At 42.3% G+C, this 18,485-nt stretch overlaps 1 protein-coding gene and 1 long non-coding RNA gene across 3 annotated transcripts in view; one reads left to right on the plus strand and one right to left on the minus strand.

Annotated features, from left to right (window-relative positions):
- The window catches only part of LOC129706489 (ras-related protein Rap-1b), a 48,786-nt gene that overhangs the window by 23,829 nt on the left and 6,472 nt on the right, over window positions 1-18,485 (plus strand). For both annotated transcript variants that reach the window (XM_055650828.1, XM_055650827.1), the window contains exons 3-7: window positions 5,212-5,300; window positions 5,660-5,728; window positions 5,887-5,943; window positions 12,918-13,058; window positions 15,599-15,742. In XM_055650828.1, the coding sequence (XP_055506803.1) occupies window positions 5,244-5,300; window positions 5,660-5,728; window positions 5,887-5,943; window positions 12,918-13,058; window positions 15,599-15,742 (468 nt within the window). In that variant the 5' untranslated portion in view covers window positions 5,212-5,243. The remainder of the gene's footprint in view (window positions 1-5,211; window positions 5,301-5,659; window positions 5,729-5,886; window positions 5,944-12,917; window positions 13,059-15,598; window positions 15,743-18,485) is intronic.
- The window catches only part of LOC129706490 (uncharacterized), a 41,073-nt gene that overhangs the window by 7,351 nt on the left and 15,237 nt on the right, over window positions 1-18,485 (minus strand). The window lies entirely within an intron of this gene.

Consider the following 18,485-nt stretch of genomic DNA (forward strand, 5'->3'; position numbering starts at 1 on the left):
TAAAAGTATCTGTACGGGGCTTGCCATTTAGCTAAATGCGAGTGGATTCTGATAAAGGTTCTATCATGGGGACACCGACAACCCCAATAGTATTAATATTTGACTGACTGAGGGGGATGTCCATGGAGGGGGGTACAGATGACATAGTGGCTCCGGTATCAACCAGAAGGTGTAAATGGCAGTCACCTATCTTGACTTCAGCCAAGAAGGTTCTTCGTCCATTGATTTGGACAATCTGATCACAGCCGCCTGTACCACCTTATCTTCGCGGCATCCCTATGCTGATGATTAGGATTACCGGATGTGAAGGGGTTACTGAATGAGAAGGGGGCAGGGGCTGGATCCCCTCCCTGTTGCTGTGGGGAACATCTGCAATCTCCAGCCCAATGCGCTTTTTTTCCACATCTCCAGCATGTACCTCGTGTTGTCTTTTATTTGTCCTTGTCCTTGTCCTCTTCCTCGGCCCCTACCTCTACAACTTCCTCCTCTTACCCAGCCCCCTCTCCAAATGTAATACTGGCCCGATGTTTTGAGTGTCGGCTCTCTCGCTTGCGCAAACAGTCCTTCCCTTTCCATGTTCGCCAGCGCTGTTATCACATTTTCCCATGGCCTATTTTGCCATTCTAGATTAACCAATTAAGAAATGCATTGGACTTTCTTCAGGGATCTGGAGCTTCAGCAACCATGGCTCTAGCTTCAGCTGGGGTCCAGGGTTTCAACATGGGCACTTCTCCGATCATAATACGGGGGGGACTTTATCAGTGACTCGGGCTTAGACTCTTCCTCAACATTCATCATCTGGAGCTTTGTTTGCTCATCCTTTTTAATATATTTTTGATATCTTCTTAATCATGTATCAGGTCCCCTCTCAGTGGTACTATCTGCTTCTGATAGACTTGCTGGAGGAGCTGTGGCTCCTTTACCGGTGGTCTGATCCACCCAAGACACCAGAGGTGGAAACAGAGCCTGAGCACCTGACTTCACAGCAGAATTAGCCAACAGTTATACTGTGCAGTAAACAACTTTTCTTTATTGTTAGATACAACTATACGATAATATACTATCTAATACGTGTGTACCAATGATTTCATTCGTCATAACTCACTTTTTGTTTATGTTAATCTTATTCAACAACAGATGGTTATTACAAGTCAAACACAATACAAGGGCATCTTGACATTATTATTCTATCTCACCTTTTAGGCGGACCGCGCCACCATCCCCTCTGAGCCAATCATAAACACCCCATTTACTTCAATGTATCCACACTACTAGCGGTAGGGGGTGCGGGGTGGTCTACGCTAACACATAGCTGAGAGAAACAAGCTTCCTTATCTCTGTCTACTATTTCATGTTTGCATTTACCATACACCCTTCAACACATTCTGAGACAAGAGGTAATACGTCTGATCATACTTTGCCGATTCCCACGAACCTCTTCAACACTTCGTCACGAGAGATGACAATTGTCACATCCAAACACCCTTTCATTATCTTATTCAATTCCAATAAAAATTAAGTAAGAAAGGATATTAATATTTTTTTCCACAGTTTTCTCCTTCCTGATCTTTGTGATCAACACTTATAGTAAGAAAGGATTTTAATATTTTCTCTCATTAATCACTTGCAAAAATGGAGGCATATGTGTCCGATTATAATTTGGTTGGAACCCGTCCTTGAGCTCACAAAGGGATACTTTCTACAGCATGCGCAGGGATATGGGCACAAACCCAACATTCAGATAAGGAAGCCTGTTTTTCTTTCAGCTGTGAGTTCATTCATATTTATTCAACAATGTGTCCCTGCCCCTCAGAAGCGTTCAAAAACTCTTAATTGTACAATAGAGTTTGAAAAAATAATTGATTAACATTCAAGCTAATTTAACACACAAAAGCAATCTTCCATGGAGTTTTCTTAATTAAAATTGAATGTTCTTTAGTCGCGTTTGTCCTGTTGTTGGTTTAGTGTGCAGATACCCTAGCATAAGTACTGGGGAATTTGCCAAGTTGTTTACCACTTTCACTTCCCCATTCATGATTTGAAATGTCAACAATTCATTACAAAACTGGCAGATTTTTCCTGCAGTTTCTGGTAGAGGCAGATACAGTCACAGTGTTTAAAATGCATATGGATAAGAAAGGTGTCAAGGAATGAAGGCCTAATGTGGGCAAATTGATCTGCATAGATAGACATCATGGTTCTCATAGATAAAGTGGATTGAAAGGTCTATTTCTCTGCTTTACAATTGTATTATTCTGATTCTATAATTTAATCTCCTAAAATATAATTTTCCCATTTGATGTGAACTGTCATTGGAGGATAAATGGGATTTACCTGTAATAGATAAATCCCAACATCGTATATCTTTGACCTTTTGATAAAATAGTAAGATAGGGGGCACATAAAAGACTGTTTCTATGAAAACAATTATCAACAAAACAGTAGGAATGAAGGAAAATTACTTTGCATGGCATTGTGCATGTTCACTCTTTACATAAATTATTTGGATTCTCTTGGAAGTAAAGCCTAATAGGCCTTTTTCACGGGGCGACTTGACGCAAGATGTAGCCAGATTGAAGTGGTCGTGGTCTAGCACGATATCACACGATATAACGGGGGGGTAGACAAAGAGTTCCCACGGTACTCGGCATTTCTGTTATTTGTGCGAGTGACTTGTCCGTCTCCCGAGCTTTCCCGTTAAATCTTGAATGACATTGTAAACTGTCAAGTGTAATTAAATCATCACGTGGCACAAATGATGTCACTTTTTTTTTCACACACTATAAATATCCTCCCTTGGTTGAATTGGTATATACACACACAAAGCAGAGTTTTACTGTGTATGTGGGAGACACAGATGGAGTGAGCACAGTTACTCGGTCTTTACTGTGTGTGGGAGAGGCGGAGAAATAGACGTACACTCACAGAGGCAGAGTCTCTCAGCCTGTGTGAGAGGGAGGGAGGGAGAGAGAGAGAGGCACACACAAGGTGGATGTGAAATCTCACCTGCCTGTTTCAGTGACAGACACCCGCCACCAGTAAATGAAGACACCCCCATCTGTCTCACCCTCGACTCCCCCACCTTTCCCTCCCAACTCCAGTCCCGTCCCGACCCCCTGGGAAACTGAAGGGAGCAACAATTAACTGCTGCCTTCCCGCTGAGTTAAAGAGTTCCCACGGTAAGATGGTGTTAGTTGCGCCCAAGTTTAAATTTCCAACGTGTGTTTCAGAGTAAATCAAAAACTGTCTGAATCAGCAAGTTAGACACAAAATGCTGGAGTAACTCAGCGGGCCAAGCAGCATCTCTGGAGAAAAGGAATAGATTCCATTTTTGGTCGGGACCCTTCTTCGGGATGATTGTAGGGGGGAACTGGAAGCAAGAAAAGACCAGGACAAATCAGGGCCAACAACAGATGACCTCAGCAGGGTATTTTGAAGAGGGGTCCCGACCCGAAATGTCGCCTAACCCTTTCCTCCAGAGATGCTGCCTGACCCACTGAGTCACTCCAGCACTTTATGTCTATATTTGGCTCCCTGATAGGCCAATTGTTGGCTAGGGATAGTGTGATCCCAAGAGGGAACCAGCGTTGCAAACCTTGGACTGGTTAACCGACATTTACTGCATGGGGGAGGGGGCGGGGGGGGAGAGAGAGAGAGTGTAAGTTACCTAAAATTAAATAATTCAATGTTCATAGTGAACATGGACACAAAATGTTGGTGTAACTCAGCAGGTAAGTCAGATCTGGGAAGAAAAACATAAAAAGCTGGAGTAAGTCAGCGTGTCAGGCAGCATCTCTGGAGAAAAAGTATAGGTGGCGATTCGAATCGGAACCCTTCTTCAGACATCCTAATCGGAATTGAGTCTGAAGATGTGTCTCGTCCCGAAACATCACCTATTTTTCTCCAGAGATGCTGCTTCAATCGCTGAGTTACTCCAGCTTTTTGTGTCTGTCTTCGTTTTAAACCAGCATGTGCACTTCACTCCTTTACACGGGTATCTGGAGAACATTGATTGGTAGCGTTCCGGACCCTGCTTCGGAAAGGCATCGATCGCTGGTTGGCGAGGACTCCGAGCTGTATCTCTCAAAAAAGTTCATGTGAAAAATTTCTCACGGACCATAAAAATGCGGGGCCTTTCAGTAAAGTCCCTTTTAAAGATTATAGTTATTTTCTTGAATCACATTAACATAACTCATGAATAAGTTGATGTCCATATGCGGATTCAAATCTTTATTTTTTAAATTCAATCCCACAGAAGACAATTTTTACTCGCCTTCTGTCCCCTCTGTCCAGCTTCCGGGTTCACCGTTCGCAGGAGTTCCCACGGTACACGCAAGAGTCAGTACGGATATCGCTCTGGCCACTACATGCATATAATGTTGCAATATTCAACCACGAGTGTACAAGTCACTCTTGTAGAAATTCAACTTGTTTGAATTTTCTCCCGAGTCACCAAGTTACACGAGCACCTGCCGTTAGCGCCACGGTGGTCCACGAATGCCGTACGGTTATCGCAAGAGGTTCCCACGATGTTCAACTTTGGTTAACTCTTGCGTCAAGTCGCCCCATGAAAAAGGGGTTTAAAACTATGAAGCGGGTACAGTTTGTTATCAAATGACTCCTATAGACTAATGTAACTGAAGCATTTTGGTAGAAAAGTTTTGGAGGCCACTTGAAAATGTTTCTAAATGGCTCGGAGGAGAAGGGGAATACGAGGAACAGAATCACAAAGTGAGAGCAATGAGGATAATAACAATATAAATTAAAATATTCGGTCCCATTCCAAATGTATAAAAGGGATCCAAATAAATTGTTGCGTTACAAAGTACCAGTCCAGTTGTGACAGAAGCCCCATCTGGTTCATAAATATGAACCATTAATAAGACCAATAAGAAATTTGGAAGAAAGATCTTTATACTGAAATTATTTAGACCATGGCATTTACACTCTCGGATAAGAGCTAAGGATAATATTATGGATGTACTTAAGAGGAATCTATATAAAGACAAGGCTGAAAATAATAAATGATTTAGATATATTTGACATATTTAGATCGACGTGTGTATGGACACTTGTGTTGCATCTGGGGTGGATTTGTTGGACTAAATTATATACTTTTGGATTCCAATTTCTATGAAACTTTAGCAACTTTACTGTTAAATCTTATTTTATTCAACAAGAAGTACAAATCTGTGATTTTTCTTTGGGCAGCAAGAAACACTGCTCGTTGAATACGCTACACAATGCGCGAGTATAAGCTGGTGGTCCTTGGTTCAGGAGGTGTTGGAAAATCAGCTTTGGTGAGTCCTGTCATTGCTCATGATTTTTTGCATACCTTTTATTCATTGTTCTTCTCTCCACCGTCCACATCACCGTCTATATCTCTTGTTTCCATCGTCCCTAACCAGGGAATGAATAAAAATGGACCTAACTGACCAAAGTCATCTCTTATGTTTAAGTTCTACTCTGTGATCTTGCAGGATCATTCCCCCTGGTTGATGTATATGTCCATGGTATATGTGAAAAATACTTGGCATCTCAAATGCTGGCCTTAAATCAAGGTTATTGTTTCACATTGTTTATATGACGCTAATGTCTGCAGCGCAACCTGTATGCTCAAATCTTTTTGCTAATGCCATGTTATTATGTTGTTTTGCAGACTGTACAATTTGTTCAAGGAATATTTGTTGAAAAATATGATCCAACAATAGAAGATTCCTACAGAAAGGTGAGTTTACAATGAAGTCAATCTTTTGAATGCTTCATCAAAGATAGGATCTTGATAAAATTCATTATTGTAAACGTACCTCTGTCTGTGAAGTTGATAATTAGACACAGTTAGGTTCATTTTTATTCATTCCATTTTATTTTTTTCCTTTATGACAGCAAGTTGAAGTAGATGGACAACAATGTATGCTTGAAATCCTGGATACAGCCGGAACGGTAAAACATATTGCATAAAATATTAATCAGATGAACAGCCTTTTATTCATATAGTCTCTATTTATGTCTATATTTCATGTTTGTCTTTAATTTTGCCTTTTCTTGGTCTTTTGAAAACAGGAATACCATATTGTGGTTTCATTGTTTTTTTCCAGCTTTGGTTTGCCCAGGTTCCACCCATTTAGGAATCTTTCTGGGGTGGTGTTCTTTGAAGACAATGTAAAGTTGCTGAATTGGTTCTGCTGCAAGTTGATTTCAGCCTTGTCGCTTTTATTTTTTATTCCCTCTTGCGTACTCATTTGGTTTCCATCTTAAAATATTTGGTTATGTTCCTGAGCCTCATCTTATACTAGGAAACTCTGCTTTTTAACCAGTTTTTGATAGCTGAAAATGTAGAGATTCTGCAAAGATATATCAACAAGATAAAAAGTAGCTGGGATGCCATTCAGAAATATGAAAGGTTATGCATTTTGAATGGAGGAATGGGAGGGGATTTTTTGTATGTAGAGGGATCTGGATATGTGATTCACGAGATACAAAAACAAACATGCATATCTTGCCAGAGTTAGATAGGTACTTGGCGTTGGCTTTATTACAAAGCACTAGGGTGCAAAAATAAGCAAATCTTGGGATCAACTTTGCTGAGATTAGGTGAGCAGCTTTGGTTAATATACCAAATGCGAAAAGTACTTTGAACCAGCTTGATTTTGATTCACCGGATTAAGTCCAGGATTACCTGGCAGTCCTAAAAGGGAGATTGGTTGAATTTGATCTGTGTTTGTTGGAAGTCAGAAGAAAGAACTTGTACAATTTGGGAATTGACAGAGTAAGTGCTAAGATAGCATTGACTATTTAGAATTTAGAACTATGGTGCATTGAAAAAAAGGGGGTTGACATTTTAGGATTGAGGATTGAAAGGGAGGGTTGAAAATCTGTAGATTTGTCTCTTTTGTGGTTGTGTTGCTGCTCAGTTGTACGCTTAAAACTGGGGTTAACAGACTTTGGATACCAGAGGAATCAAAGGTTATGACAATCAGATAAGAAAGTATCAAATAACACAACAGGCCTGAGGGGGCCAGATGCCCTCATCCTATTTCTTGTGTATTTATGTTCCTTAAACCCCCTTTTCACGGGGCGACTTGACGCAAGAGGTTTAACATCGTGGGAACCTCGTGTGGTAACAGTACGGCATTCGTGGACCACCGTGGCGCTAACGGCAGGTAATCGTGTAACTTGGGTACTCGGGAGAAAATTCAAACATGTTTGAATTTGTCCAAGAGTGACTTGTACACTTGTGGTTGAGCATTGCAACGTGCCTTATGTCTCTCTCCCCCCCTCCTTCCCCCAACTCCCACCCACACACGCGAATGCTGGAGAAACTCAGCGGGTGCAGCAGCATCTATGGAACGAAGGAAATAGGCAACGTTTCGGCCCGAAAAGTTGCTTATTTCTTGTGTATGTGTCGGAAGGAACAGCAGATGTCGGTTTAAAGAGAATAAGTTCGACGGCAGGCAGCATCTTTGGGGAGAAGGAATGGGTGACATTTTGGGTCGAGACCCTTCTGATATGCTGCTTGTCCCGCTGAGCTACATGTTGTGTCTATCTTCGTTTTAATCCAGCATCTGCAGTTCCTTCCTGGCTGAACCCGATTGAAAGATGAGAGGCTGGGCGATAGAAATCATTAATTGAATGAAATAACTAGATACCTGTCTAATCGTATCTACAGGATTGTACAGGCTAGATGGAGGAAGAATGTTCCCGATGTTGGGGGAGTCCAGAACCAGGGTCCCAGTTTTACAGTCTACCGTGGGAACTCTTTAATTACAGCTTGAAACCTACAGTTTCCCAGGGAGTCGGGACGGGACTGGAGTTGGGAGGGAAAGGTGGGGGAGTTGAGGGAGAGGAGGGGGAGACAGATGGGGGTGTCTTCATTTACTGGCGGTGGGTGTCTGTCACTGGAACAGGCAGGTGAGATTTCGCTTCCACCTTGTGTGTGCTCTCTCTCTCTCTCTCTCTCTCTCTCTCTCGCTCACTCTCTCTCTCTCTCTCTCTCTCCTCTCTCTCTCTCCCTCTCCTCTCTCTCTCTCTCTCTCTCTCCCTCCCTCCCTCCCTCTCACACAGGCATGAATGGAGGAACTCCGCGGGCCAGGCAGCATTTATGGAGGGAAATGGACAGGCGACCCATTCTTCAGGCTGCCTTATGTCTCTCTCCCCCTCCCCCCAACTCCCACCCACACATGCGAATGCTGGAGAAACTCCGCGGGTGCAGCAGAATCTATGGAATGAAGGAAATAGACAACGTTTCGGCCCCGCTGCACCCGCTGAGTTTCTCCAGCATTCGCGTGTGTGGGTGGGAGTTGGGGGAAGGGGGGGGGGGAGAGAGACATAAGGCAGCCTGAAGAATGGGTCGCCTGTCCATTTCCCTCCGTAAATGCTGCCTGGCCCGCGGAGTTCCTCCAGGAGAGAGAGGGAGAGAGAGAGAGAGAGAGAGTGTGTATGTGTCCTGGTCAGTCACACACCAGTTGCTTGGAGAAACTCAGCGGGGCAGGCAGCATCTCTGGAGAAAAGCGACGGGTGGCGTTTCCATTCGAGACCCTTCTTCACACTGAAAGTTTCACCTCTCAGTAAATCATTAAATAACACAATCAATCACGGTCAATGTCAGACACAGTCTTTATTCATATTTGACAAAATAAAAAGACGACTTCTTGCACATATTGAGAGAAGGTGCATCACACCAAACAGCATTTGTCTAAAAAAACACAGATTATTCTTCAGCTCATTAAAGAGCTCGGGTGAAAAAAACCAATATAGTGTGTGACAACAAAGTAACATCATTTGTGCCACGTGATTAACTACACTACAGTCCACGATGTTCATTCACGATTAACGGGAAAGATCGGGAGACGGACAAGTCACTCGCACAAATGACAGAATTGCCGAGTACCGTGGGAACTCTTTACTCTACCCCCGTTATATCGTGTGATATCGTGCTAGACCACGACCACTCCACTCTGGCTACATCTTGCGTCAAGTCGCCCCGTGAAAAAGGGCTATTACAATAGTTTAACCTCTATGCTATTGCATTTATTTTGAGCCTCAAACAGCGGATTGTAATAGAAACGTTCTACACATCGGGCTGAAATAAAGTGAGCAAGTAGTCACAATTATTTTTGTGTAGGAATGGGAAGGAGAATTAAAATGTCCGGCAACCGGGAGACCAGGTAGTTTCGGGCAGGCTGAGCGAGGTTTCCTACACAGATCTTTCTATCCTCGGTTTCCTCCATTGTCAAAGAGTGAGGCTAAACGCAAATTGGAGGAACAGCATCTTGTATTTCGCTTGGGCAGCTTACAGCCCAGTGGTATGAATATTGATTTCTCTCAATTCAGGTAGCTCCGGCATGCCCGCTCTCTCTCTCGCCATCCTTCCCCCACCCATGTCACACTAGCTTTTTGTTTTCACCTTACAAACAGTTAACAGTGTGTAAGAAGGAACTGCAGATGCTGGTTTCAACTGACGATGGACACAAAAAGCAGGAGTAACTCAGCGGGACAGGCAGCATCTCTGGAGAGAAGGAATGGGTGACGTTTCGGGTCGGGACCCTTCGTCAGAACTACTAACAATGGCCTTTTTCCTTTATCATCGGTACTTTTTTGCATATCTTTTAATCATTGTTCTTTATCTCTCCACATCTATATCTCTCGTTTCCCTTATCCCTAACCAGTCTGAAGAAGGGTCTCGACCCGAAATGTCACCTATTCCTTCTCTCCAGAGATGCTGCCTGTCCCGCTGAGTTACTCCAGCTTTTTGTGTCTATCTTCGGTTTAAACCAACATCTGCAGTTCCTTCCTACACTGTTTCTATGCTGTGTCTTTCAATCAATCTAACAGACTTTTTGGTCTTCAGCAGACTCCAAGCTTAATGCCACAAAAGATGTCAATGACCTGGCCCCTCAAGCCTGTCCTGAAATTCAATGTAGTGTACTCCGGGCCTTGGTCCTTTCTCTGCGCCATATGCCCATAGCCCTCATTCCCCCATCATTCGAAAATATACCTACTTCCACTTTAAATATTTAAAATGATCTAGACCAGAATTCTCTAGGGTAGAAAATACGAGAGATTCACTATCCTCTGCGAAAATATATTTTTATTTTGAATGTTGTGTTTCCTCATTCGAGACCAGCAGTGAAAACATATCAACATCTACCCTGCCATGCCCTGTTTGGTTCTTTACGTTTCAACAATATCACTTCTCCTAAACTCCAAAGAACACAGACAAAACTCATTTAGCATCTTTTAAAAGCACAATCCTTTCATTCCATTTTCCAAATATATTTTATAATACATTTGGACGTTAGACACACAGTTCACTTTTTTGCAGATTGATGAGGGATGAACCTTGTGATTGTTCACTGTGAATCCTGCTTTCCCTGTGAAACTTTACTGTGAAACTTTCTGTTTCTATTTTGAAAAGTGCCTCACTCTTTATTAGTGTGCTTAATAAACAATAAAATCATAATCGTGCCGATATACTTGTCACCTTTTAGAAATATACTATTTTTAAAATATTCCATCAGGCTTGTGTCTTTCTACAGAACAGTTTGTTTTCATCACTTTTGTTTATCAAAACAATATTCCCGTATGCTTTTATAAACACAGTTCTCAATAAATCTTTTTTGCACTAGAATACATGTTGGCATGTTGGCCTTTGTAACAAGAGGTCGAGTATAGGACCAAAGAGGTCCTTCTGCAGTTGTACATCGCCCTAGTGAGACCACACCTGAAGTATTGTGTGCAGTTTTGGTCCCCTAATTTGAGGAAGGACATTCTTGCTATTGAGGGAGTGCAGCGTAGGTTTACAAGGTTAATTCCCGGGATGGAGGGACTGTCATATGCTGAGAGAGTGGAGCGGCTGGGCTTGTGCACTCTGAAGTTTAGAAGGATGAGAGGGTATCTTATTGAAACATATAAGATTGTTCAGGGTTTGGACACGCTAGAGGCAGGAAACATGTTCCCGATGTTGGGGGAGTCCAGAACCAGGGGCCACAGTTTAAGAATAAGGGGTAAGTCATTTAGAAGGGAGACGAGGAAACACTTTTTCTCACAGAGAGTTGTGAGTCTGTGGAATTCTCTGCCTCAGGGTGGTGGAGGCCGGTTCTCTGGAAACTTTCAAGAGAGAGCTAGATATGGCTCTTAAAGATAGCGGAGTCGGGGGATATGGGGAAAAGGCAGGAACAGGGTACTGATTGGTGATGATCAGCCATGATCACATTGAATGGCGGTGCTGGCTCGAAGGGCCGAATGGCCTACTCCTGCACCTATTGTCTATAAGTGCATGAATAGGCCATTTGGCCCTTTGCCTGTCTAACCATTAATTGGCTAGGGCCAATATGATCAGGGCTGTGCATTTAATATGATCAGGGGTGATCTATGCTGGACTAAATTCAAAGTCAAAAGTCAAAGCAAAGTCAAAGTAGCCTTTATTGTCATTCAGACCTTGCGGTCTGAACAAAATTTTGTTGCCTTGCAGTCCTACATATAGTACAAAATGACAAAAACACACAATAAACACAAATTAACATCCACCACAGTTAGTTCACCAGGCACCTCCTCACTGTGATGGAAGGCAAAAGTCTTAAGTCTTTGTCTCATCCCTTCTTATTCTCCCTCTGCGCCGAGGCGATCCAGGCTTCAGATGCTGTGACCCTGCCGGGCGATAGTAAGTAATGTCAGTCCCGCGGCTGAATCCGAGCTCCGCGAATGGGCCTGTTCAACTCCGCAGCCCGAGGTGGTCGAAGCTGCCGAAGCTGCGGCCCTCCAGTCCAGTGGATGCAGCTGTTGTTGCGGGAGCTCCGGAGAACAGGTCCGCAACCTGTGACCTGCGAGCTCCCGGCACTGGGCCCGCGGTCGGGTCGGGTGACCGCTGCCGCCGGAACACTGCCCCAACTCCGAGGCCGGGTCGTCGCTTCCGCTGCCCCAGCTCTGAGGCCGGGTGGCCGCTGCCGCTGCTGCAGCTCCGAGGCCGTGTGGCCGTGGCTGCTGCCTCAGCTCCGAGGCCGTGTGGCCGATGCCGCTGCCCCAGCTCCGAGGCCGGATCTCCGCTGCTGTCGGAACACCGCAGCTCCGGAGTCGGACCACTGCCGCTGGAACGCTGCCCCAGCTCCGCGGCCGCCAGCTCCGCTATTGGGCCTCGGCGGAGACGGGGGATATGACAAGAAAAGTCGCATCCCCCCCCCCGCGAAGGAAGAGACCAAAAACATGTTTCTACCCCCCACCGACACACATACACAACCTAATAAACCAAAGATTAACTAAAACAGGACAAAAGAACAAAACAAAAAACAAAGAAAATACAGACGGACTGCAGGCGAGTCGCAGCTGCTAAGGCAGCGCCACCATTCCACCTCTGCCATTTCTCCACATCCGCTCTAAAAGGTGTGAAGGATGTAAAAATGATGTTTCAAATAGATTACATGCTCTACATAATTTCACTTGTTTTTATAATCAAAGCACTGATTCACTGAAGCACTGGTTCAATATATTTTGGACATTTGGGAATGTCTTTTTTCTAATTTATCATTTTAAAGCATAAAACTGGTGTGTTTTTCAAGTCGTGGAACCACTGAGTAGTCTTAAATGTAAATATTTTTGCATTACTATTCTTGTGTGAAGTGAGTACACTTTGGATCATTAAGCTGTTTCCAAAACCAGTTAGTCTGAACATGATTTGATCATTGGCCTGACCTGAACTACTGATTTAGAAAATATATATATTATAGATTAGGAAAGCTGAGGTTTAACCTAAACATTATTGAAAAGCTTTTATTTCTCGCTCTCATAAAATGCAGTTTTACGTGTAGTCTTTTCACTGGTATGCATAGAATTCACTGTAATATTTATTAATATAAACAGCATTTATTTAATGTTAAAGAAACTGAAAACGGCAGAATAATACAGACATTTTTTAATTACAGGAGCAATTTACTGCAATGAGAGATCTATACATGAAAAATGGACAAGGTTTTGCATTAGTATATTCTATAACAGCACAATCAACCTTTAATGACTTGCAAGACTTGAGAGAACAAATTCTTAGAGTCAAAGATACTGATGATGTAAGTGTGCAACCAGCTTGTCTAATTCAGAATTTTCTAATATTGCTTTATTCTTTGATCAACCCTGTCATGGAAATAATTGCTTCTGTTGTATGACAGGTATGCTTGTTGTGTTTTTAAAATATCAAATGACCAAAGGAAAAATCTGTGAAACTTAGTGACCTAAACTTTTTTTAATTGTGCTCAAAACGGTTAATTTGATCTTAAAACAGCTGAGTTAATGAAGTTTCCTGTAGAAATTGACACCTAGTACCAAGCAAGATTGGGGACACTTCTTCACAGAAGAGGACACAAATATCTTCTCATCATTGTGAGGGAACCATAAGTCTAATGAAAATGTGGAACATAGAACAAAGAACATAGAAAAGTGCAGCACAGGATGGGCCCTTTAGCCCAAAATATCTGTGCCAAACATAATCGCACTGTTAGCACATGATCCATATTGCCCACCATCCCCACCCTCTAGCATTCCCTCCATATACATGTTGCCATCTTAAACATCACTTCCATATCTGCTTCCACCACTAACCATGGCAACACATTCCAGGACCCGCCACTTACTTGCCCCACACATCATCCTTAAATTATGCTGCTCTTATCTTAAAGCTGTGCCCGCTAGTCATTGCCCTCTCCACCCTGGAACAAAAGGTTCTGACTACCTATATGTGCCTCTCACAATTCCATTGGAATTATTGAAAATTAATTTTAGCTCAAATAAATAGAGTTGTAGAAATGTGTTAATTGCCAATAAATCCTTGGGCCAAAGGAAGTAGCCATAACTAGTAGAAATAGTGGATGCGTTGGCTTTCATCATTAAAACTGTAGATTATAGACTAATTCCTGGAAATTTGATAGTGGCAAATTTAGCCCCCACTCTTTCAGAAAGAATCGTCCAAAGAAAAAACTGAGACCAGAAAACTACAGACCTAACATCAACAGCAGGGAAAATACTAGTGTCTATTACAAAGGATGTGATAACCCATGGAAAACATCAACAGGACTAAACAAGGTCAATTTGAATTGATGAAAGTAATGGTTTGCCTTTGAAGGGTAGTGGATATTCTTCAAAATGTGTAGTCATTTTATTTAAGTTCATGACTGCATTAATTTGATCTATTTTCCACATCGGAATACGAGGATCAGGCAGGAAAATGGATTTGAGCATGTAATCAGCCATTTCTTATAGAATGGTAGTGCAAACTTGAGGGCCATAAGGCCACCTGCTGGTTTTTGAAGAAAGCATTTTAATTTCAGTCGGAACGATAGGACATACAATTGACTTCACATTAAGGATTGCGGGGTGGGGGGGGAATAACAATTAGTGCTTCAAATGTGCTCTGGATTAGAACAAAAGAGATGGTCTTGGACGACAAGCTCCATTGTTTGATTTTGTTACTGCAGGGTTGCAACTGAGGCTAGCTTTGGCTTTGTACTAATATAAAGGATCTTATCTGATTGCCTGGCCCAGGGCCGCCAAGTCTTACCTGGAAAGTCCACTTCACATTCTGGTTCCAAAGAGATATTGATGAAGCAACACGGTGATCCTGTTACATTTGTTTTGTAAAATACAAAAAGAATCTGCATCCAAAACAAGATCAAATTCTAATTCCTGCCACGGGACATTTTCTCAACATGTTTAGGTTGTAACTTGATCTTTGGAAATTTTGGATTAAAAAATTGTCTGTAAGCTTTTTATCTGAACAGAATATTTCAACAGGGAATTACTAACAATATTCCAACTGGTCCAGAATGCAGCCGCCCGACTCATTACCCACACCAAATCCTGGCACCACACCACCCCAGTCCTCAAAGAACTTCACTGGCTTCCCATTTCCCACCGGATCATCTCCAAAATCCTGGTCCTCACCTACAAAGCCCTCCACCACTTGGCCCCCCCATATCCCACTGACCCTCCTCTCCCCCCCTACCAACCCTCACGGTCCCTCAGATCCATTTCAGCCGGTCTCCTCTCCATTCTGAAATCCAACTTCTGCGCTTTTGGAGACAGAGCCTTCTCCAGGGCAGCTCCCAGGCTCTGGAACTCCCTCCCACAATTGATCCGAACTTCTGAGTCCCTCACCATCTTCCAGTCCTGCCTCAAGACCCATCTCTTCACCTCTGCATACCCTTAGTCCCATGTCCCCCTCCCCTTTGCATCTCTGTCTTACTGCTCTCTTTTGTTTTGTTCTTGACTCACCATGTAAAGCGACTTTGAGTCCTTGAAAAGCGCTATACAAATAAAATGTATTATTATTATTATTAACAAAATATAAGTTATTGCCAGTAAATGTTCCTGATCAATCCTAAAATATTGGGTTAAAATTATTGATTGTACATTTGCTTGTGTGCTCGCTGGCATATTAACAACTATAGTAAATTTATCCATTGACAGCATTTTACTTCTGGTCATAACTGTATTTGTGATTCATTTACAAATTGCTAATTAGTGCATTTTAATAGAGAAAAGTAAGAAATGCGTGTGAGTTTATAATTTTTATACAATGTTTTTAGCTTTTAATAATTGAACTTTTTACTTACAGGTGCCAATGATTTTGGTTGGTAATAAGTGTGACTTGGAGGACGAGCGGGTAGTTGGAAAGGAGCAAGGACAGAACCTGGCAAGACAGTGGTGTAACTGTGCCTTTCTAGAATCCTCTGCAAAGTCAAAGATTAATGTTAATGAGGTGTGTCTTCTCTTCCCCATACATTAACATTCAGAATAATCTTCAATCCCGTGTGTTGCCTTAAATAGCTGCTCATACCGTTGGAGGGACCGCTACTCCTGATGCTGATTAAAATTTGAACAAATTGGACATCTGATACTTGCATCAATGCCATCACTTCTTTGCCCTTGGTTAAAGAATTAACTAAATTTGTGGAATGTGTTGAAATTAATTTCTTGATGCATTATTGATCACAGATCAATTCTGTTCTGGCTGGAGTAGGGCTTAAATGAGCACGTGATACCCTATTTATTGACGTACTGCGAGAGCATCAATAGACCACGTTTCAGAACAGTTCCAGCTTTTGTGGTATGGCAGAATGATGTTTGGTTTACAGGCATTGATATTTCCTTCTCTTATCGTTATAGTCTGTGCATAGGTAGCTGTACATGTGTACTACTTGTGCCCTGATATTGGAAATGCACTTGATTTGTTGCATTAATGGATAGACTATTAATGCAGATGAATGGATAGACTATTGAACCAGGCGTTGTCCATGTCTTTGATGAGTGTGCCAAATGGCAATCGATGGATCAGACCAATGTACTGTAATAATGCTATATCCATTCTCGAACAGCACCGAACAATTAAACAGCAAAACAATGAGGGAGGGAAAGGAAGGGTTACTTGAAGTGAGAGAAATTAATATTCATACCACTGGGGTGTAAACTGCAACACCCCACCCAGCTGTCACATACAGCACATAATCTTCTGAAATTTTCACCACGTCTCCAACGGGATCCCACCACTAGCCACATACCCCTGATGCGGCTTAACCTTCCAGGATTATTTCATGTAACATAGATTTCTTCATGCTGTGATCTTGTGCTTTTGGTCAAAGAGGCACAAATGGGTAGATCGCCGAAGATTTTGCACCCCATTTCAACTGTTCATTAGTTTCTAGTGCTTCTCCTCGTTATCATATCAGAATGAATCTCATCACAAGGCTTTGCATTACATTTTATTTGGCATAGGCTTTCCTAGTTTTCCAGTGGATGGATTTTTTATTTTCATTTGCTTTGTTCGAACCGTAAGCTTTGAATCAAATAGTGCAGGAGACACCCATACATCGTAACTGTTGTCTGTTTTGTTTGAAAAAAATATATTTTGCTTCCTATATGGCCTGCAAAATTCTTTCATGTATACATCCTCGGAGATTGGTGTTTTTCAGATCATTATGACACCGGCCAAATTTCTTTCCTGATTTTGTTTTGATTAACACGTTAGTTTAACTCTGTATCCTCTTATTACCAACAGTAAGAGTAGAAAGTTTCTCTTGTCTGTTTTTTAAAACCCCTTGATTTTGACTATCCCTATTAAATCCTGTTTTTACCATTGTCTCCTCTGTTTAGTAGATTTCTACAGCCATTTACAGATCTATTGAGATGCCATCAACCTGAAGCGTTAACAGTTCTGTTTGCATTTTCAGTGTTTACATCAGATGTTAAACTTTAGCAGTTTTTCCCTTCTTCAATATTGCAATAAATTCTGCATCTTCTAAATATCTTTGCTAAAGCACTGTGCTAGTATTGGACATAGTTCGCTAGGTGAAGACCAACTGGTCTTTTTTTCTACGTCTCTTATTTACAATGACAATTTATCCGCTGCACCTATTCAACTTGATTCACGTACCAGCATTTATTGCATATGGTGAAAAATTGCATATGTAAAATGGTACCAGTGAAGATGATTATGCAAGGCTTAAACGGACTGCACCTTAGTGAATTCTGTTATGTTTACTTTGTTTTTAAATAAATATATTTCATTAAAAACATCAAATGCCTTGTAATAAGGTACACAAAAATGCTGGATAAAAATGGAAAGGTTTCTCCAGCATTTTTGTGTACCTTCGATTTTCCAGCATCTGCAGTTCCTTCTTAAACACCTTGTAATAAGAATCTTTTATTGGGATATTGCAAATCTGTTTCCTCATTCTTTAGGGAATGGGGGTTCCCCAGTCCTATCATACACGAGCCCTCGTGTCTCCTCGGTATCCCACAGCTCCGCCCTTGCTCCCTCCCCCCCCTTGTCGCAACAGAGACAGAATCCCCCTAATCCTTACCTTTCACCCAGTCGGCCATCGCATGCAACACCTAATCCTCTGAAATTTTCGCCACCTCCGACGGGATCCCAACACTAGTCACATCTTCCCATTTCCACGCCTTCCACAGAGACCGTTCCCTCCGCAACTCCCTGGTTAACTCATCCCATTCCACCCAAACCCCCTCCCCTACCTTCCCCTGCAACCGCAGAAGATACAAAACCTGTTGCTATACCTCCTCCCTCAAATCTGTCCAGGGACCCCGACAGTCCTTTCATGTTAGGCAGAAGTTCACTTGCACCTCCTCCAACCTCATCTACTATATCCGTTGTTCAAGATGTAGACTCTTATACATCGGGGAGACGAAACGTATATTGGGCGATCGTTTCGCTGAACACCTTCACTCAGTCAGCCTGAACCTACCTGATCTCCCGGTTACTAAACATTTTAATTCTCCTTCCCATTTACCCATTCCTTCTCTCCTGTCCCGCTGAGTTACTCCAGCTTTTTGTGTCTTATCTTTGCAAAAATGTTTGGTTCCTTTTCTTCTAAAAAGAAACGTATGTAAAGAAATGTATTTGTATACAAATTCAGCAAATGTGAATCCAAGTGTTTGGATGAAAGAACATGAGGATTGGATGATACAATTAGTGCACCTTGTTC

The sequence above is a fragment of the Leucoraja erinacea genome, chromosome 19 (genome assembly GCF_028641065.1).
Source record: "Leucoraja erinacea ecotype New England chromosome 19, Leri_hhj_1, whole genome shotgun sequence".
Classification (NCBI taxonomy): Eukaryota; Metazoa; Chordata; class Chondrichthyes; order Rajiformes; family Rajidae; genus Leucoraja; species Leucoraja erinaceus.